At 50.3% G+C, this 21,743-nt stretch overlaps 2 protein-coding genes across 2 annotated transcripts in view; one reads left to right on the top strand and one right to left on the bottom strand.

Moving 5' to 3' along the window:
* PLAC9 (placenta specific 9) lies at positions 547–12,161 on the top strand. Its single transcript, XM_018042301.1, has 4 exons — positions 547–711; positions 10,326–10,423; positions 11,535–11,664; positions 12,025–12,161. The coding sequence occupies exons 1-4, from the start codon at positions 648–650 to the stop codon at positions 12,033–12,035; spliced, it is 303 nt and encodes a 100-aa protein (XP_017897790.1). The 5' UTR covers positions 547–647; the 3' UTR covers positions 12,036–12,161.
* ANXA11 (annexin A11) overlaps positions 17,066–21,743 on the bottom strand; it is a 42,154-nt gene continuing 37,476 nt past the window's right edge. Inside the window, exons 12-15 of the mRNA XM_018042302.1 lie at positions 20,780–20,875; positions 19,718–19,776; positions 19,396–19,518; positions 17,066–17,863 (exon numbers count right to left, since the gene is read on the bottom strand). Coding sequence (XP_017897791.1) covers positions 17,804–17,863; positions 19,396–19,518; positions 19,718–19,776; positions 20,780–20,875 — 338 coding nt within the window. The 3' untranslated portion in view covers positions 17,066–17,803. The remainder of the gene's footprint in view (positions 17,864–19,395; positions 19,519–19,717; positions 19,777–20,779; positions 20,876–21,743) is intronic.

A 21,743-nucleotide genomic window follows, 5' to 3' on the forward strand; every position in this document is an offset into this window, starting at 1 on the left:
ATCTTAGTTCCCTGAACAGGGATCAAACTCAGGTTCCTTCATTGCAAGGTGGATTCTTAACCACCAGACCACCAGGGAAGTCCCCATCAATTTCTATTTAAGAACCCGGGTCAATAACAAATCCACTATATTCCTTTGGAAAGTATCTTTTAACAATACTGTTACTCCTTTAGAAGGACAAAATTTCTGTGGAAGGCAGACCCTCCGTTTCTGAGCTTCCCTCTCAGACCGGCACTATCTGATGTCATCAGAGCTGATTACTCCGTGAAGTTAGGGATTCAGATCCTGTGCCACAGGCGTGGGTGGCACTTCTGGAAACTGCAACTTGCTGGTCTGTGAAATGGGCTCATAACGGATCACTGGGCCCCCGGTTCCATCATCCTCTGTTCTGTGCTCGGGCCCAGGGGGAGGCGCGGGGGGCTCAGAGCGCGGCCCCTTCCTGGGGAGACGCCCAGCCTGGCACATCGCCCCTCCGCTCGCGGGGTCTCTGGAGGGGGCGGGCTCGCTGGAGCCAGAAAGCCCGGAGCCGCCCAGGAATCTTGGCTGAAACTGCGAGCATTTCCTCCCAGGCGGGCCGGCGCGATCCCGGGGAGGGCGGGGAGCGCGGCCGCAGGCAGAAGCGGCGCTGCGCTCCGCCGGCCGGCAGCATGCGGCCCCTGCTCTGCGCACTGGCCGGGCTCGCCCTGCTCCGCGCCCCGGGCGCCTTCGCCGGTGAGTGGGGCCCGGGAGCGGGGCGAGGGCTAGGGAGTCCGCGGACCGCGAGGAAGGAGCAGAAGAGAGGGAGGCAGATGGGAACGGAGCCAGATGGAGAGAGAGAGAGATGGAGAAAGAGGGAGATAAAGGGAGGGAGAGAGAGCGATGGGGAGAGAGTAAGGAAAGACGAAACAGAAAAAGGCAGAGAGATAGAGGCAGAGGAACATGGAAAATGGAACAAATAAAGAGAGAAAGGGAGAGGCTGGGACAGAAAGATTTCGGAGGTAAACAGATGGGTGTGAACTATGAATGAGGACAGCAAAAGTTTAGTGGGAAAGAAACAGAGGAACTAAAATGGCAAGAGAGGGAGATCCGAAAGAAACAGAAAAAGGAGAGAGGGTGGAGAAACCCAGTGCCCCGGGTGGGGAGGAGAGGGAGGAGGGGGCCAGGGTCAGGAGGTGAACGGTGAGGTCTGCAGGGTGGGGCGGGCCTGCGAAGCACCCAGGCCTCCTTTCCTGGGGAATTCATTGGGATGCTGAGCTCCAACAGGCAGATGACCCCGGTCTGGTCCGGCCCAGCTGGTAGGCGCCAGGCAGGCGGCCCCTGGAGGTCTCGGCTTCACCTGCCTGGTAGTCTGAGGAGGTCCTGCAGTAGAGGAGAGGAGGCCAGTTGTCAGCCTTTTAGAGAGCTTTCCCAGAGGGCCTGAGCAGCCTTGGGTGGGTGGGGAGGAGGCCGCAGGAAGGAGAGGCCCTCTGGGTGCTCCAGGCTGGGTTCCTTGCCATGCTTTATCCCCTCTAGCTCCCCTGACAGCAGCCTTAGAGCTGTCCCCTCGCAGGTGAGGCTCGGACAGGAAGGCTGCAGGACTAACTGTCCCGTACGCACAGATGTTCCTTCCACCACCCCAAGACTCTGCACTCTGTGTAGCACTTTACAGTTGACATTTACCCAAGCTCTCTTGCCAACCTCAACCAGAGACGGCTGATGCTCACAGCTGTGCAGGTGAGGGGAAGGCCCAGTCTGCCCAGGCATGCAGCTCTCCCGCCCCCTCAGCCACACCCTTGCCCTGTGTCAGGCTGTTCCCCCATCCACCTGGAGCTGGTGGAAGTGCCCCGTGTTAAGGTGGAAGCTCCCCTGGCAGGGAACCGGGAGCACCAGGGAAAGGGCTGAGGCCAGTCCTGCTCCTGGCCAGCCCCCGGCTGAGTGGCCTTGGGTGAGTCATGTCACCTCTCTGAAGCTGTTTCCTCTTCTGTAAGTTGGGGAGAATGGTAGCCACCCAGAGAACTGGAGGAAAGGGAAGTGCCCAGCGCAGAACACCTGTCAACACACACTGGCTCCTTCCCGCGCACCCTCAGACAGCTCCACTGACCTCCCTGAGCCAGCTTCTCCACTGAGGTTGGCAAAGGAGGGCCAACAACCCCTTCCTCACAGGCTGAGTGAGGAGTGGCTGAGACCACCCAGCATAGAGTCCGGCCCACAGTGCCATCCCCCTACCCCCTACTTCCCTGGCCCACCGCCTGCCCCCTCTTTGCAGAGTCCCCACCTCCAGGAGCTGAGGGGACAAAGCCAAGTCTGTGCTCCCCCAGAGGGAGGAGCTGGCCACTGCCCACAGTGGCTGACCTTCTGTGGCCCCTTAGCTATGAGTGGTACATACGTTTTGTCTTAAAGCCATTTCAAACATTATTTTCTTCCTGGTCATGCTCATTGCTTCAGATTAACAAAAAAAGAAAGAAGAAAGTATAAATGTATTTATGTAATTTCACATTGTGTTCAAACATTGTTTTACATAACCTTTCAGACTTCAGACAATTATACCATTTTTTTTTAACTGTTGATTATGAAATCTTTTGACTATACACACAGAATAGTGTAAGGAACCTCCATGGATTCCTGACATCTTAATTCATCTAATCCACCTTCTCTCCCCTCCCTCAGATTACAGGAAACTCCAGGCACTAAATATTTTCATCTATAATTACTACCTTATATATTATTAAAGCATCAATAATCTTTTAGTAACTAAAATACCATTGTCACCCCTAAAAATGAACAATAACTCCTTAATATCATCAAATGTCTAGTCAGTATTCATGTCCCTAATTGTGTCATGTTTTATATTTGGTCTGTTTGATTCAAATAAGGTGGATACATTTGGGTTTTGGTTGATATGTCCATTAAGTTTCTTGTAGTAAGTTTTAAGTTTCTTTAGAAGGTTCTTTTCTTTTTTCTTAAAATTTATTTGGTAAAGAAACTACGTTGCTGGTCCTATAGCTTTTCACATTTAAATTTTAGCTGAGTGCATCTTCTGTATGTCATTTAAATGTTCTTCTTTTCCCTGTATTGTCTATAAACTGGTAATTAGATCTAGAAGCATCGTATAATTCCAAGTAGACTTTTTTTGCAAGAATACTTTAAGATGATTTATTGCTTTAATTTTCATTTCTTTGATTACTGCCAAGGTTGGATTTTTTTTTTCAAATGAATATTGGTCATTTCTAATTCTTGTGAATTGTCTTGGCCTTTTCAATTGTGGTATTAGGATTTTTCATATTGCTCTATAAAGTCTTTTATGTGTTGAGTGAAATAGACTGTTCTGTGTTATTTGTAGAGAATTTTTTTTTTTAAGTTAAGACTTCAGCTGAGGTCCTTTTCTGTTTTGCTGTCAGAGGGGTCTCAAGTCCTAGAGCCTAGTCCATTAGCCATTCTCATCCATGCCTCGGGGCCTACAGGAATCCACCATCACTCCAGGTCCCTGTGGACTGTCTTCCATTGGGATTCTGCTTTTTTGCTTTGGGTGAAAGAAGATGCTCGAGCTATGTTGAGACATCTTCCCAGGTGGCGCTAGTGGTAAAGAACCTGCCTGCCAATGCAGGAGACTGAAGTCTCCTGGATCAGGAAGATCCCGTGGAGGGGGGCATGGGAACCCACTCCAGTATTCTTGCCTGGAGAATCGCATGGAGAGAAGACTGGCAGGCTACAGTCCATGGGGTCGCCAAAGGTCGGGCACAGCCGACGTGACTTAGCGCGTAGCGTGCGTGGACACAGCCGACGTGACTTAGCGCGTAGCATGCATGGTAAGGATCGCTGCATTTCTGCTTACAAAAGTGGATGACGGGGAGTGAAACTCTCCAAGACAATCTGACCCAATGTACACATTTGGGCTCTTGTTGGGCCCCAGGCCAGGTGCACAGGCGTCCTGTGTACAGGTCCCTTTTGCCCCATGCTTGTCCAGCCCCTCATTTTACAGAGGAGGCAGCTGAGATCCCAAGGTGGGAGGCCCTTAACTCATCACAGAACTCCCAAAGCACAGCATAGTGTCAGGCAGGTAGGATTCAAATCCTGCCCCCACTACCTACCAGCCATGTAGTCTTGGGCATGTCTCAACCTCTTTGATCTTTGGTTTTCTAATCTATAAAAAACTGATGTAGGAGTACTGAGCTTACAGATAGAATTAAATGAGATAATAATGCAGGTAAACACTGAACAAAAAGTTTGGCGTGTAATAAGTGATCATACGTTGATAGTGGATTCAAATATAGAGTAGGGCTGTACCCATTCTAAAGGTGGAGAAACCGAGGATCTAGCAAGTGGGACTGGCTTATAACAGAGCCCAGAAAATCCGGTCAGCCTTGAACCCCCGGTGTGCTTGTTGGCGAAGCCCCTCCCAGCACCCCTGGGACCCCTGCACAGTGTAGTCCCAGAGCAGATGCCTCCCCACCTTGAGGAGACCTGGCCAGAGTTGCCTAGTGAAGAGCACTGGCTCCATGTGGAGAGGGAAGGCCACAGGGGCTTACACCGGCCTGCTCAGTATCCAGCCCACCTGGCTAATGCCTCACCTGGCATTTGCGCGTCATCTGGCAGTTCTCAAGTGCCTTCAAATGCGGAATCCCCTTGAGTCAGTGCAGCAGTCCTGCCCAGTAGACAGGGCAGGGAGGATCCCCTGCAGAAGCCGCTGAGTGAGAGGCAAAGAGCACAGTCAGCCAGCAGTGGAGGTGGGACCCCAACCTTGTGTTCTGTTCAGAGCATGTAGAGAGAAGTTTATCCTGGATGGCTTCCTAGTCCTTGGTCTGGTGGGGGTTTAGGAATGTTCTAGTACTTTATAACCCAGTGGATTAAAAAATGTAGGATTCTGAGGTAGAAGGAATCTGGTTTCCTGTACGGCCTTGAGGGGAGCAGAGTTGCCTGCCAACCTGGAGCATCAGCCAGGCCACCTCTGAACTGATAAGTGAGAAAGAAATAAACACTTGTGTGACTGAGGGGCAGAGGAGGGCTCTTTGTTACAGCAGCTCAGCTTGTATCCTCACTTTAACCACCCGCTGACTGCACTGGTAAGCTCTCAGAGTCACCGGCAAGGCTCAAATCCACCTCTGGAAAATGACCAGAGAACAGGGGAGACAACATATCGCTCCCAAAATAAAAGTTTCCCGGCATCTGAGCTCCCTCTGAGGGGGCTCAAGCGGCCTTCTCCTATTTCAGGCAGAGCAGGTCCACAGATCAGAGTTCTTCATATAATTGTTTGAAAATAGCATTCTTCTGCTTAAAAAAACAAAACAAAACAAAACAAAACACTGGTTTGGAATGAAGCAGAAATTTTAATCCAAATATTGAATGTGGTCAAATTTATTAGACTTATTATATTGAATGTGGTCACATAGAATTAAGCCGCAGTCTACAAGTGCGGCTGGTCAGAGCAGCACTTTTCAGGGTCAGAAATCATTTGAGTTGTGCACTTTCTTAGTGAGTGTTCAGGTCTAGAGGAAAAAAAGTTCTCCTATGTCTGTCAGTGGGAGGGGGCCCAGTGGCCACGCCCCTTTAACTGGAGTCCACCCCTTGCCTGCGCTGAGCCTCTGGTCCACCCCACCCCACCCCCCACCGGCAGCCGGCTCTCACGATGTTCCATCCAAGGCGCAGTCCAGGGTGCACATAGGCCCTGAGCAGGCACCAGGCCAAGGAAAACAACCTTGCATCCAAGAAGGTCCATTCCCCAACTGGCCAGGCAGGGGACGGGGGGAGCAGAGAAAGGCAGGGAAAACTGGGAACCGCAGCCTTGGCCGTCCGTGGTCAGGCGGGATAATCTGCCACCTTCCCCACTCTTCTTCCTCTGGTTTGAGCTTCCCTGGAGCCCCGTGAAGCCGGCGGGCATTATCATGAGCTCATTACTGGCAAGACAGCGCAAAGGGAGTCCTTGCCTAACTGTTGCTTTGCTGGAGTTTCTGGGCAGACAAGCAGCTTGTCCTTAGACTCATCCCGGTTCTGTCCTGGTAGCTCACTTGAGGTCTGAGAGACAGGTGACCCTTGGGTGCGCTGCATCTGTTCAGGCGTGCCTCGCCCTCCCCACTGCCCCAAAAGCCTTGTTCTGAGAAGGCAGCGGAGGCTCAGGGAGCAGGAAGTTCCCACTGGCTGCACCAGTGCGCGGCTGAGAACAGAGGCTTGCAGTGTGTTTCCTGCCTTCAGGCTTTGAGGTCAACGCCATGAGAACCCCCAGGGGGAGGGCGCGGGGCAGGGTGGCCGGGCTCTTCCCAGCCACCCCCAGCCCCCAACCCCCCACCCGCCCTCTCAGCAGAGCTCCCGGGGAGGCCTGGATGAGCTCACAGACAGTTGTGCCGCAGCCCGGGGTGCAGTTGTGTCCAGATGCGACGGATTACTGCCGTGTGATGTGGAGAGCAGCCTCAGCCCAGCCTCTTCCCTGGAGGGGTCTAGGAGCCAAGTCAGGCCTCATCACAGACACGCAGAGAACAGGATGTTTTAGGCTGAGCAACGAGAGCAGATTCATGTTGCTCGTGACTTAGAGGGCTGATAGAGCCCCGCTTGGCCGGCAGGGTCACCCTGCTTCCTCCTGGCCTAAGTGCTTGGGGGAGGGGGAGAAGAGTCGTTTAGGGTCTGGGAAAGGGCAGGTGGGGTTCAGGGGAAAGGCTTGGCCAAAGGCCCCTCTGGACAGAGTCTGCAGAAGGTGTGTGGGCACAGACCTAGACCAGGACAGCCTCTGTGTGGCTGAGAACAGCTCTGCCTGCCCCCTCCAAGTCCTTTCTCTCTAGCTGAGCACCCCAGTTTTCTCATCTGGAGTCCCTTCACAGTGGCCCCTTTAGACCTGCCTCTGCCTGTCCAAAGCCTTCTCTCAGTGAATGACCCAGAATGGAGCACAGCCCTCCAGGTGGGGTCTCTCAGAACACCCCCCAACACCCATCCAGAACTTTTTGTATAAATGCACAAAGCCCACCACGACTCATGCTTTTTGCTGGCAACCTCACTGGACAACTGCCTTATATTATGGAAAGTTTCAAACCATGCACACAAAAGTAGACTAGCAGAGTGAGCCCTCCAACCCCTACCCCATGTCCCTGTCTCTCAGTTTCAACAATTACCAGTCTTGGTCAATCTTGACCAATGTCCAACACTCCCACCCGTGCCTCCTCCCACTCCCAGGCCTGGATTATTTTGAAGTAAGCCAAGACATAATAGCATTGTATCTATAAATATTTCAGGAGAGATCTCTAAAAGGCTCCTTTTTAAAAAATAACCGAAGTGCCACTATAACATCCCCTCCCTCCCCAAAGTCAACAAGAAGACCAGTGTTTTTTGAAGAGGTTTTTCTAAGTTCAGTGGATGGATGTAATACAAAGCAGAAAGTAAAAACTGAAATTGTTCTCCACAAAAAATGCTCAGAGTGAAAGGAAGTTCTGTCCCTGTGCTTGGCTCTCACCCCTGTGTGGAAGAGCTGGGGTCCAGATAGATAGAGTTAGGACCAGAGACTCCTAGGGCATGGGGACTCTGGCAGAGCTCCACAAAACCAGCTGGCTGACCAGCTAGTGGGGCCAGGAGGAGGCCAGGGTGCTTGGGGTTCAGTCATTTGCCAACTGTGTGATCTTAGACAAGTTACCCAGCCTTCAGAGTTACACATTCATCACCAGCAAAATGGCTTATCATCTCCATCCTTACCTCAAGGACTGCCCACCTTCTGCTGCTAAGTCACTTCAGTCGTGTCCGACTCTGTGCGACCCCATAGACGGCAGCCCACCAGGCTCCCCCATCCCTGGGATTCTCCAAGAAAGAACCCTGGAGTGGGCTGCCATTTCCTTCTCCAATGTATGAAAGTGAAAAGTGAAAGTGAAGTCGCTCAGTCGTGTCCGACTCTTGGCGACCCCATGGACTGCAGCCTACCAGGCTCCTCCGTCCATGGGATTTTCCAGCAAGAGTACTGGAGTGGGGTGCCGTTGCCTTCTAGGCAACTTTATATGTCCCCTCGGGCAACCCAACCAACACTGAAGTCTTAGAGTTACAAGAGTTTTGCATTTACAAAGATCAAGTCCAATAACTCTTACCCCCACTCTGCTTCAGATGCTCACAGCCTTAGTATTGTCACTGTGAAGTTGCTCCACCTCTCCAGGCTAAAACTTGCAGTATCTTTAAAATTGCAGTGAATTCTGTTACCCTGTCATTGCATCGAGACCTCCAGTGCCTTCAGCCCCTCCATTTCTCCCAATTGTCAGTCCTCTTATTGGCCTTTTCCCCTTCCTTATTCAGGCTAGACTCCAGAACTCAGCCGCTTAAGCCCTGGCTGGTTGAATCCTCAGCTCCTTTCTCCTCTGCCTGTCACCACATTCATCCCTTGTTTCAGCTTGTCGCAGGTTTCAGCCTGTCCACCCACCTGTCTTTGCTGCTAACACCCAGCTGCTGAGCTGCTAGGGTGGGGCTTCCTTGGCGCTGTCACTCCGTATCCTCCTCCTAACTGCTTCCGTCCTTCTCCTCACCCCCTCTCTTTACTCAAGCTTCTTGCCCAGGGGTGCTGATACACTGGCTCTTGGGAAACAAAGCGTTTGTCAGTTTCCATGGTGAAAGCACTCTTGCCATGGCTCCCATTTTAGTGGCTGTGTCTGTCAGCCTGCTCAGAGAATTCCCGATAACTTCACAACGAAGTCTCCTCTCTGCTAACCCTGCAGGAGTTTTCAGCAGATGAGTCCCCTCTTCACCGAGTGAACAGCGGTTATTAGGTGGGACTCGCTCAACTTGACCCTTTTAAGTAGAACTTTTTACCCGTTTCTGCAGCGTGTCCTCTCTCTCCCTTCCACGCATGACCCCCACCCCCACCCCCATCACCATTTCTGGACTCTGTGGCCTTGCATCCTTTCAGTTCTCCTGGGTTCTTCCTGTCTTCAGGCTAAAAGCTTGGTTTAGTTTCTTCAACACTTAAAAACCTGGAAGTAACAGTAAAGACTTCTTTAGACATTGTGATCCAATCTCCTCTTGCAGCCTAACTTGGTGAGCATGTTCTCTAGGATCTCTGTCTCCTTCTCTTGGCCTTCCTTCCCTTCTCCTCCCACTGCGACTAGACTCTGGTCTGCTGGCGCCTCTTTACTGAAAGCACGGGGATGGCGTTCGGCATCAGCTTCTCTGTTGCTCCGTATGTCAGTCTTGACCTTGCTAGACCTCAGTGCCTCTTTAGACCATGCTGTTTCGTCCTCTTTAAAGTGCTTGGCTTCTCCTTGTTTCTGGAGCAGTGTCCCCCTTCCTGACTGTCCGTGTTTTCCAAGGACCCAGCCAACTTGGATGCTCTGAAAACATCTCAGAGCCACCAACCCTGCAACGTGAGCTCAAAACCAGGCTCTAAGGCTTCTGGTGTGAAGGTTGCTGGTGCCAGGAAGAATCAAGGAGGACCCAGCGGTGGGGAGGAAAATGATGTTGAACAGGCTGAACCTCAGAGCTTCCACTTGCTGGCTGTGTGACGCTGGACCTATCACTCCACCCCTCTCAATTTCCTCATGTGTGAACTGTGGGTAGTCACCGGTTGTAGAGGCTGGCTGAGTTTACGCGTTTGTTGAGCACACCATGTGGCGCATAATGCTATTTCTAAAACATCTCCGCACGTACTCTTCCTCTTTTCCTACAGCGGTCTCCTTTCGCCAGTTCTTATGCCGATTACTGTGATACTTCCTGCCTTTAAAGATGAATCTCTCCAATTCATTCTCTGAATTTTAAAAATTCATATACGACTACATGACTCCCTGTTAAAATAACCCCGGGAACATCATGATCGATAGATTAGGACCCCGGCTTTGTTTGCATCATCCACCTCTGCAGTCTCATCCCCCAGCCACGCAGTACTTTCCAGCCACTCCAAACCCCCAAGGGTTTCTGCACTGAGCCATGCCGCTGCTGCTGCTGCTAAGTCGCGTCAGTCACGTCCGACTCTGTGCAACCCCATAGACAGCAGCCCACCAGGCTTCTCCATCCCTGGGATTCTCCAGGCAAGAACACTGGAGTGGGTTGCCATTTCCTTCTCCAATGCATGAAAGTGAGAAGTGAAAGTGAAGTCGCTCAGTCGTGTCCGACTCTTCGCAACCCCGTGCTACTTCATGTCTATCTTTGCACACTCATTCTTTCTGGCTAAAACATTCCTTCCCTTCCCTTTCTTACCCAGTTCAGGCCGCACCTCCTTGAGGATGCCCACTTGGGTCTGGAGGTGACCCTGGCCCTGGAGATGAATGAGTAGGGCAGCCCTACATTCACATCCTGGCTCTCTCGGCTTCTCTTTGGCCTGTTTTCTGGACTCACCTCCTTTGAGCCAGGTACTTTGTAAGAGACTCTAATGTTACAGGGAAACTGAGGGCCCCACAGTGACAAGACTTGTTTTCCCACAGCTGATGAACCCTTCATCCCCTCCCGAGGAGACTCAGCTCAGAGCACAGGGTGTGACACACACGTGGCTGTCCACAGTCGGCTGGATGTCATAGAGGAGGTAATGAGGGTGACCTGGGAGGACATGCAGCTTCAGGACCATCTGCCAGGCTGGTGGTGGCTTGGGAGGGCTCAAGCCAATCTGGTTTTTTAAAATTGGGGTGATCTAGGCCAGTCCTGCTCCCTGGCCACTATGTTAGACATCTCCATGCCTTCCCTGTACTGTTAGGCTGACCAGCCCCCAGCAGACCCTGCCTCCCCTGGGAACTTGCTTGCCTCCAGCGGGAGATCTCTGCATATTCACCAGATGAGAAGGTGGAAATTCACTTGCTGTGTTATGTTATACAGCTACTGCTTGTAACCCGAGGTCCATAGTTTTGTGTGGGGGAAAAAAACTGCACTTTATTTCACAAACCTTTAGCTGAAGTTTAGCACTGTCATTCACTATAGACAAAAAACAATTGTACCTTGACACTGTCATCAATAGAAATCAGATAATTTCATCCCATTATAGTCGCTGTGAATATCTCAACTTATATCTCAATTTATTCTAATCAATGTGTCAAAAATTCAGTAGTTGTTAGGTCTGCTGTTACTTAAGGTAATACGTTTTATATCAAAATTTAAATACTTTAATATTTTAATGCATGTTATATCCTTGGAAATCCTATATATTTTATTTTCTCAATGAAAGCATTCTTCTGATGGGAGTCTATAGGTTTTACCAGACCACTAAAGGGGTTCATTTACAAAAAAAGTTAAGAACCCTGAATAAAGAAAATTTCAAAATGCCAAAACGGTCATTTGGCAGAGTCGCCACCAGGGGGCGGGGCAACAAAAGAAATGTGAGCTCCCAGTGGTGTCATCTTGAAATGAGAAAAGGGATCCCAAAGTCCATCCACGCCCCAAACCAGTGATTAAGCGAAACCCCTGAGCGCCAGAGCCAGGAGTGGCTTTGAGTGAGCCCCTCGAATCCTGTCATCTGGGAGCTGAGAGGCAGACGGGGGCAGTGCCTGAACCAGGAGGACCGAGGTCCCCTGGCACCTAGTTCCCTTCCCGCTGCCCCCTACTTGACTGCCACGGGCCCCGGAGGATGTGGCTGATGAAGCAAGACTGACCTCACTCTTGTCTTTCACTACCCTGCTGTCCTCCACCTTCTCTCCTCACTCTAGACGGTGGAGAAGACGGTGGAGCACCTGGAGGCAGAAGTCAAAGGCCTGCTGGGTCAGCTGGAGGAGCTGGCCTGGAACTTGCCCCCAGGGCCCTTCAGCCTGATCCCCGACCTCCTGGGAGATGGAGATGGTGAGCAGCTCGGGTAGTGGAGATGACAGCCTCCGGGACTGGGCAGCAGTGGGGACAACTGCTCCACTCCGTGGACAAGCCAGGGAGTCTCCCGCTTCTCCTTGGGACAGAATTGGGAGGACCCCCCTCCCCCGACTCCCCCAGAGAGCTGTCTGCCCACACCCCCGGGGTTGCTGTAGCCCAGCATCAGGAAAGGGCACCCTGCAGAGTTCCAGTCTCCGCAACACCCTGACACAGAGCAGCTGCCTCCTCCGTGAGCTCTGTGTTCCTGGCACAGGAGTCCCTGGGGGACTGGCAGGGGAGGGCAGGCGGCAGTCAGTGCCCGTTCACCCACCCCCAAGGCTGCCCCCTCTCTTTCAGATCGCGTTTGAGCACCAGAGCTGGAGCCGCCCAGCAGCTGGCAGTGACATGACAGCCCTCCTCTGAGAACAGAACAGGCATTCCGGCCTGGCTTCCTCAGCTTTGTGCAAAATAAAACCTACTCCTTTGGTCCTCTCTGTGTCTGCTGACAGCAACCTCTGCAGCCACAGCCCCTTCTCCATCTGCCCCCATGTCCTGAGGCTCGCACCCCTGCAGACTCAGACATAGGAGCACAAGTCTACCTGCACGCTTCCACCCTTCTTATTTACAGGGATGGACAGGGCAGGGGTGGGTTCAAGAGGTGAGGCACCTGAGGCCCAGAACTTTAAGGCAGCACAGTGGAGGGGCCCTCTGAGTAGCCTTGTGACTCAGTATGTGGCCGTGGGCAAACAGCAAAGGAGCCACCTGAGAGCTCATCGAAGATGCTGAATTGTGGGCCCTGCCCAGAACCTCCATTCTGATGAGACTGTCCACGCAGTGTGTGTGTACATTAGGTTTTTTTTACCTTTTTTTCGACTGAGGTAAAATTCACATAAAATTCTAAATTTTAACCATTTAAAATGGTACCAATTAAGTGGGTTCAGAGTGGTGTGCAATCACCCCCTGTACTATCATGGAGAAGGCAGTGGCACCCCACTCCAGTACTCGTCTGGAAAATCCCATGGGTGGAGGAGCCTGGTAGGCTGCAGTCCATAGGGTCGCTAGGAGTCGGACACAACTGAGCGACTTCACTTTCACTTTTCACTTTCATGCATTGGAGAAGGAAATGGCAACCTACTCCAGTGTTCCTGCCTGGAGAATCCCAGGGACATGACAGCCTGGTGGGCTGCCGTCTATGGGGTCGCACAGAGGCAAGACACGACTGACGTGACTTGGCAGCAGCAGCCTGTAGTGTTAAGCAGTCACTTTCCATCCCCCCTCCCAACCTCCCTTGGAAACCACTAACATCTTGTCTGACGTTTTTTCACTTACCATGTTTTCAAGGTTCACCCATGTTGTATCAATACTTCACTTTTGTTTATAGCTGAATAATATCCCATTATGTGGCTATATCACATTTTATTCATCCGTTCATCAAATCTGTGGACATGTAGGTTGTCTGCACTTTGGGGTTATTCTGAATAACACTATGAGCATTCATTCATGCATAAGTTTGGGTGGGTATGTGTTCTCACTTCTCTTGGATGGAACTGTTGAGTCAAATAGTAACTCTTAAGTTTTTGAAGATTCACCATTTTTGCACAGCAACTGTACCGCTTTACGCTCCTACTAGCAATATTTATGTACGACGTTCAGTTTTTCCTTATCCTCAACACACCTCCCTGGTGGCAGCCATCACACTGGGCGTGAAGGGGCATCTCGTGGGTTTAAGTTGCATTCACCTGATGATTAGTGACGCTGAACATCTTTTCATGCTTGTCAGTCACTTTTGTTATGTTTTGGAGAAAGTCTATTCAAGTCCGTTGCCCGTTTAAAAAACTAGGTTGTCTTTTTGCTGTTGAGTTGTAAGAGTTCTTTATGTATTGTGGATACTAAACTTTTATCAGAGATATGATTTGCAAGTGTTTTCTCCCATTCTGTGGGTTATTTTGATAGTGCCCTTTGATATCCAAATTTGTTTTGACGAAATTCAATTATCTGTTTTTTGCTTGTTCTTCTGCTATCAATCTAAGAATCCATTGACATACCCAAAGTTATGAGTTATTTATTCCTGTCTTCTAAGACTTTTATAGCTTTAGTTCTTACATTGTTTAAAGCTATTTTAGGTCAATGTTTGTATGTGGTGTGAGGTGAAGATTCAACTTCATTAGTTGGTTCGTGGATAGTTGTTGAAGAGAATATTCTTTCCCCATTGAATGGTCCTGGCACCCTTGTCAAAAACTATTTTAGCATCAGGTTTACATCTCAATTCTATCCCATGTTTCTATATACCTTCTTTATGCCAGTATCACACTGAATTACTACAGCTTTGTGGCAAGTTCTGAAATTAACAACTATGAGTTCTCTTTGTTCCTTTTCAAGACTCTTGGCTTTTTGAGGAATTCCGTGCAATTCCTTATGGATTTAAGGATCAGCCAGTCCACATGGACAAAAGGCAGTTGAAGTTTTGATACATATTGAACTTATAGATCAATTTTTAGAGTATTGCTATCTCCACAGTACTGTCTTCTAATCCATGAGCACAGGATTTTTTTTTTAGTGTGTCTTACACCACCTTGGTTAAATTTATTCCCAAGTATCTTACTCCTTTCATCTGTTCTATCCAACAGGGTAAGTGAGGTGCCGAAGTCTCCACCCACTGTTGCTTAACTGCCTCTCCCTTCCACTGTCACGTTTCTGACTTTCCGGGGCTCTACTGTTAGATGCCTATGCATTTATAGTTATGTCTTGATGGATTAAACATTTTATTAGGGTATGCTCTTAACTGGAGCATTTACTCCCTTTAAAGTGCTTATGGGCCTCCCAGGTAGTACAGTAGTGAAGAACCTGCCTGCCAGCGCAGGAGGTATGAGAGACGCGGGTTGAATCCCAGAATCAGGAAGATCCTCTGGAGTAGGGAATGGCAACCCACTCCAGTCCTCTTGCCTGGAAAATCCCACGGACAGAGGAGCCTGGCGGGCTACAGTCCACAGGACGGCAAGAGTTGGACGCAACTGAAGTGACTTAGCCACGTTAATACCTTAACAGTGTTTTATTTCTTCATGTGGATTTTAATTACAGTATCCTTTCATTTCAGTTTGAAGGACTTTCTTTGGCATTTCTCATACAGAAAGTCTACTAGCAAAAAACTGTCTCAATGTTTGTTCACCCAGGAATGTTAACTTTTCCCTCATTTTTGAAGACTATTTTGCTTGACACTTTTTCCCAGTGCACTGAATATGTCATCCCATAACCCTCTAGCCTCCATGGTTTCTGACAAGAAATCAGATGTTAACATTTTTGAAGACCCCTTGTATGTGACAAGGCAGTTCTCTATTGCTGACTTCACAATTCCTTGTCCGTCAACACTTTGGTTATAATGTGTCTCAAAGCAGATCTTCATAAAAAAACCCCTTATGATCTGAGTTCCTGGGATGTGTGGATTAATGTCTTTCATCAAATTTGTAAGATTCCAGCCACTGTTTCTTCAAGTATTTCCACTCTCTCTCTCCTCTGACTCCCATGTGTGTGAGTTGGTACATTTGATGAGGCCCCATAGGTCTTAGGCTCCGTTCACTTCTCTCCTCAGATTGTGAGATCTCAATTGACCTATCTTGAAGTTTGCCAACTCTTTCTTCTGCTTTCTCAAGTATCCTCTTGAACCTAAGTGATCTTGTCTTTGGGTCGTACTTTGTTGCCTTGCATGCCTTGTAATTTTTGTTGAAAACTGGGCAGTTTTTGAACATTATGTGAAAACTCTGGAAATCAGATTCCTCCCCTTCCTGAGTCTGTTGTTGCTGCTTGCTGAATTTCTTGTATTTTCTCTAGTGACTTTCTGAACTGATTTTTTAAAAGTCTGTGTTCTCTGTCAAGTGTGGCCACTGAAGTATCTGTTCAGCTAACTTAATGGCCTCTAGTGATTCAACGTTTCCTTTAACTCCTGGAACAACACAACCCCAATCTCCCAGTCTTTACAAATGTGTTCTGTGTGTACTGGAGGCAATCTTTTGATATTCAGCCAGCCAGTCTGTGACTCTGCAGTAGCATTCACTTCCTGCAAATGCAGAGCCTGAAGGTCTGCCAGAGGCAAGTCTTCTGAGCATATATCCAGCCCTGAATATGTGTTTGGTTTTCCAGATTCCCAGGAGTTAGTGGGAGCACTCCAAAACCATTACTCTGCAAAGCATCACACTGTCAGCCTTTGCTCCCCAAACTTTTCAATTTGTCACCTGTTTGCCCCAACTGTAACCCCTCTCTCCAGGCACTGGTGCTGATGAAACTGCCTTCAAATGTCCCTGAGGGTTGCCACCTCCACCTTGCAAGAGTTCCAAATTAGGTAAAATAAAGTCATTTGAGTCAGTCTTCCTGGAAGCAACCGGACAGATCAAAACCACCAACCATTCTTGAGAACAAGGTCCATTCTGCTCCATCCATTGCTAAGAACCTATAAAGGACTGTGGCTACTATTCTTGAGGCTGCCAGGCTGGCGTGAGGAGGATAAGGCTGGATAGTGAGAATGCCACAAGACCCTCTTATCAAGACTCAGTTTTTTTTTTTTTAAAGCTTTTTTGGGGGGGTTGCTACAAACTTTCAGTTCATTTCCAGATTTCTCATAAAGTTGATTCTGATAGTTTTGCCATCTTGTCACTTTTTTGGAGGTACAGTCTTTTCAAGATCCCTACTCTACCATCTTTGCTGACTACAATGAAGTTTAAGAAGCTCTGATCTAGTCTCCCCTTCATTTCAGGCCCAAAGAGGAGAAGTAACTTATCCAGTAACTGAGCTGAGGCCAGAATGGGGATGCCTGACTTCTGGACCAGTGTTCTTTCTGCTTCAGGGCTGCACTGGGTTCAGAGTGGACACCAGTATTAGGCCAAAGTCAGTTTTCCAAGGAGTGGGAGGGGATAAAAGCCCCTTGTAGAGTTGGGGACTTGACTGATTGGATCCTCTGCTGAGAATGAACCCCGTATAGGGCCAGGTGGAGGAATGAGTAACGATGTCCTTGTTTTTAGAAGAACACAGAGAGCTTTGAGGCTTGATGAAGCAAACATTTTAAGCCACTGATTTCTAGGCTAGGAATATAACTCCCTCCCTTCCAGACCTGGGGGAAGGACCACACTCCTCTTACTTGCCCTAGTGGACTTCACTGTACCCACATCTTACCAAAAACTCTGTGTGCCTTTTCAGCATCCAGGCCCTGAGCAAAGACTTCAGGAACCTCCATTTCTCATGTCCTTAAGGCCCAGTCTGTGCAAATTACTTATATTCAGGGATTCCGAAGCACAAGTTTCTATTTAAAGCCATATAACTTTTCACGAGCTAATAAGGATGGAACCCCTAAGCTACAGGGCAGAATCATGAAGCATGAGAAAGCAAACTGGCACCAAGAAAACACTTCCAGAACGTTCCAGAGCTGGCTGACTTTAATTTGGAAACAGCATTTGGCCATCGACATCCAGGTTTAAGGCACATTCTCAATTACAAGAAGCCCTGTCACTGGCAGGGAACTGGCTTTGTTCTTGTGGTTTGTGTGGAAGAAAGAACAGATGACTTTCTGGCCTTTTCTTTTCTAAAAAGGAGTGAGTTTGGCAATAACAAAGCTCATGACACATTTTCACCAGATGCAGAAAGTGTACCCTTAAAGGTTTTCCCTTTTACTCCTCAGTGAAGACATGGCACTCCAACCCCCTACCTCTTTCACACCCAAACTTTGTATGCAGCAAAGACGTGTATGCAACTGTCTGCAACTATATATTAAAAAAAAACAAAAACAAAAAAAAATCTCTGAACATACAAAATTACATGACTAGAAGGAAGCCAAGAGTTTCAGCCATAAGCAAAGGGGGAATGATTGCATGAGTCAGGAAACAAAATATCTACTTTAGCTGCAAGAGGCTGTGAGGGGTGGGGATGGGAGGCGGCGTCCTGAGAGTTCAAGACTGACTAGGTTCTCGGGCACAAGCACAATGCACGGATCAAGGGCGGGGGAGGAGATGGGACCGAGGCTCTACAGTTGGTCTGAACTGTGACACCTGGGGGCTACTTTGTAGATTTGTTAGAAACAGACAAACATTCTTTCGGCCTTTTCCTGGCACTGCTGTTGCCAGCGGGTGGACAGAAGTGACCCGCCAGCCACTGCTCAGTCGTTGCCACCACAGATCTTCAGCAGAATCTTCCGGTAATCCCCTGAAGTGTCTCCCTGGTCACAGAAAGGAGTAAGACATCAAGTTAAGAAAGGCTCGACCAGTTCTGGCTTCCTGGCTCTTGATTTTCTTCTGCCCAAAGTGCCCTTACAGAGAGGTGGCCCTATCTTACGAAATTTCCCATTTTGCTGAGCAGGTGAGCAGCTCACATGCTGGCCTCACAGGTGCATGGACCGTGGACAGTGTAGCTCAGCCTCCCTAGTCTCCTCCAGTGAAAAAACTGACAGCTGTACTCACCCCAATGATCAAAGTCAGAATTTGAAAAACAAACACAAGAATGTTTAAACAGCCCAAAACACCCCTACCCAGGTCTGACTGATGGCGGTCTTCGCCCAGTGCGTTTCTGTTGTGCTAAACAGGGATTATACCATAAGGCACTACTGTGTCCTGTGCCGGAAATGCCATCTGCTGTGATACGACCATCCGGTGGAGGAGACAGCTACCATTTCGGCTCCCAGTTCACACTGAGCTCTCCTCCAACTGTCCACTGCACTTAGAAGTAAGGCCACAATGAGCTAATTTCTAATCATTTTCTTCCTTGAGGGCAAGGCCTATGGCTTATTCCAGATGCCCACAGCCTTCTGACACACACAAGATTGCTATCAGCAGCATTGTTTCTATAGCCGAGAAAAGAGAGAGAAGCTTCTCTCGAGAAGATGCCCAACATCAAACATCAGTGAGTCTGAAATCAGGACCTGGGTGTGGCAATTTCAATTTTGAGATTCATGTGAGTTCAGAATTTAACTATCAGAAGCCTCCCTCCTTCCCACTCCTCCTGCAACAGAAATCAATTTTGTCAGACTGTCTCTGGCACACAGTGATAAAGAGGCACTAGCATCTATTAGACACGTACATGTCACATAATATGCTTTACATGGACCGCTTCCTTCAAGGTCCAACACTTCTGGGGGTGGGATCATCTTAAGGATGATGGAACTAGGGTTCAGGAAGGTTTAAGCAAGCTGTGTGAGATCACATAGTGAGCAAATATTAACAAGAAAGCCAGAATTGGACCCCAAGTGGTGTGACCCCCGGGCCCTTGCTCTGAACCGCCTACCTGTGCTGCCTCCCCAATAAACCTGCAAGAGGTGGCTCGTCAGGGAGCCAGAGCCGTGCACCCTCCGGGGGCCTGGGCCCTGAGCTCTCCCTGACGGATGCCAGATCCACGGGGCGGATGGACTCTGAAGGCCAGGCCCCAGGCGTTCATGTGGTGGGGGGGGTGCTGCGAGTCTCTCATGCTGACTGTGGACCCTCCTCTGCCAGCCACCTGCTCAACAGCAGCTGTGCTGGATGCTGGGATAGAGGGTGGGGCGAGAGCAAGGTCAAGACCCTCCCTGCCGTCAGGAGCTGACAAGCTGCTGCTGTGCATTTAGAGGAACAAGTGAAAACTGAAGAGGGCGAGTAGAGGACCACAGACGAGATGCCCATGCTTGGCTGAGGCCAGGCCCATGGCGCTCTGAGGAGGAGGAGCAAAGGGGATGAGGGAGCGGCCAGGGAGACAGCCCAGACGGCCCCCAGAGGCCCGTACCGTGATATCGTGGTACAGTGACTTGCCATACAGCCGCTTATACTCCGCTCTGATGTCCAGGAGGTCGATCTCGCTGCGAGACACCATGATGCGGATCAGGGTCCGGTCTTTGGTTCCGGCTCCCTAAAGAGAGTGGCCCAAGGGCATGAGCTGTGGACCTCCTCACCATCCAGTCCCCACCCTTCCTGGGCCCTGGGCCCCTCCCCGCCCCCTCTGGAGGAAGGCTGGCTCTCCTCAAGCTTCCTGCCCTGAGTAAGGTCCCAATCACAAGATGGGCTGAGACACCCCCCTCACCCAGACCCTGCACCTGGGGATTACCTACCCTCATGGCCTTGTTGAGCCTTTCAGCGAAGAAGGCTGGGGTATTCTTAAGACATTTCACTGGAAGAGAGAAACAAAGCATAAGCTGATCTGCAGAAAACTCGGTCTAGCGGGGCATGCAGCACACAGCCTCCTCTCAGAAGGCCGGCTGTCCATCAAACAACCTCTGCATCCATCTTCCTCCCCCCTCATCTCCTTCAGGCTCAATTATCCCACGATCCTGGCTCCAGCCTCTGGAATAGAAACATGCAGAGCCTGGACACCAACGCAACCCCTTTCCTGATAACCAGTGTGATGGAGGAAGCTGTGTAGGGAAGGAATGTGGATGGTGGTTAGGAGCCATACGGCTGCTCAGGCAGGAGGGGCCCTGCTGGGGATGGCGCAGCCCTCGGGGGGAAGGATGTCTGAGCAGAATGAATGTCTAACTGGGGTTCTCAGGCCATAACACCTACCATGGGGGACACAGGGAACCTGCCCCACTCAGAAAGCTCCCAGAAAAGCAGAGCAGAGACGGACAGCCCGTGAGAGTCCCAAGTGGGTACAAAGAGGGGCCACACCCTCAGGTGGAGGGCTGGGGGAGGACTGGCCTGGAGCGTGCCAGGCCCTGCTCTGGAGGGCAGAACCCAGGCACCGTGGGAGGTGCACAGCGTCCTGGGAGCTACGCCAGCTTTCCTCGGCCAGGGCCTGTTTTGCTGTTGCAAGTAAAAAAAAGCCTTTCCACGTGTTTCCATCACAAACATCTGACAACTGCCTGCAGGGATGTATTTTTAGAGAAGACTTGGCAGGATATGAGTCATCTTCCTCCCAGAGAGCGGCTGGTCGTGCTCCCACTGGTGCTCACACTGCAGCTCCCTCCCCGGGGCTGGGCTTGAAATATAAACAAGACCGCTCGGGGCACAACTACACAGTGATCCAGGAAGCAGCCTGATTTCCCACTGCGTAGGCAGCTGGATTTAACAATCTTGGACCCTTTCACTATGCTCGTCCTCAACCACAGGGTGGATGAGCACCCAGAAAACTCACAACACACCCCAGGCCCCAGCGGGCGGGCTGAGACACCTACCCACAGCCAGCATGCCCTGCTCCAGGTCCCCAGACATCTCCCGGCAGATGCTCTTCTCAATGTCACGTCCTGTCATTCTCTGATACTCGTTAAAAACTAGAGGGAAGACAGAGGGACACATTATGAACTGAATTCTGTCCCTGACGCTTGCCCCAAATTCTTGTGTTGAAGTGTCCCAACTCCCAGGACTTCAGAATTTAACTGTACTTGGAGATAGTCTTTAAAGAGGTAATTAAGTTAAAATGAGGCCCTCAGCATGGGCCCGGATCCAATCTGACTGGTGTTTTTATAAGAAAAGGAGATTTGGATACACAAGCAAACACCAGGGCTGCAAACACAGAGCTAAGAGCATGCTCAGACACAGTAAGGAGGGGACACGTGCGAGCCAAGCAGAGAGGCCGCAAGAGAAACCCTCGCTGCCGGCACCGTGATCTTGGACTTCTGGCCTCCAGAACTGGGAGAAAACAGATTCCTGCTGTTTAAGCCACCCGGCCCGTGGTATTTTATTATGGCTGCCCGAGCTGACTCGGACAGGACGTGTGGTGAGAGCTCTGCCTCCTCCCAGAGCCCGCCTCTCCCACTCTGCTCCTGGCACCCGAGGCAGTCCCGGTGACCACGCTGGCCCAGCTCTCAAGTCTGCCGGTTCTTCACCCCAAGGCAAGTGCATTCCCCCGCCCCCCAGCCTGCTCACTCAGTCCCCTTACCTGCACCTCAATCCCCTGTCCAGGAGCCCTGACACCAATACGCTCTGCTCAAATCCACCACCTCCAGTCCCGGCCCTTCCCCGTCATTCTGTGTGTCGGTCTTTCTCCATCTGACTGTAAGCTAACACAACTCTGGCACCCCAGCCTACCCTGGGTTGGGCTGAGCACCCATGGGAAGCGGGCTGTGGGTTCCGAGAGGCAGGTGGAGCCATGGAGACCTGGGTCCTGGCTTCCCCGGCCAAGCTCTCGGTTTCTCTGTT

This window comes from Capra hircus, chromosome 28, assembly GCF_001704415.2.
Source record: "Capra hircus breed San Clemente chromosome 28, ASM170441v1, whole genome shotgun sequence".
Lineage (NCBI taxonomy): Eukaryota > Metazoa > Chordata > Mammalia > Artiodactyla > Bovidae > Capra > Capra hircus.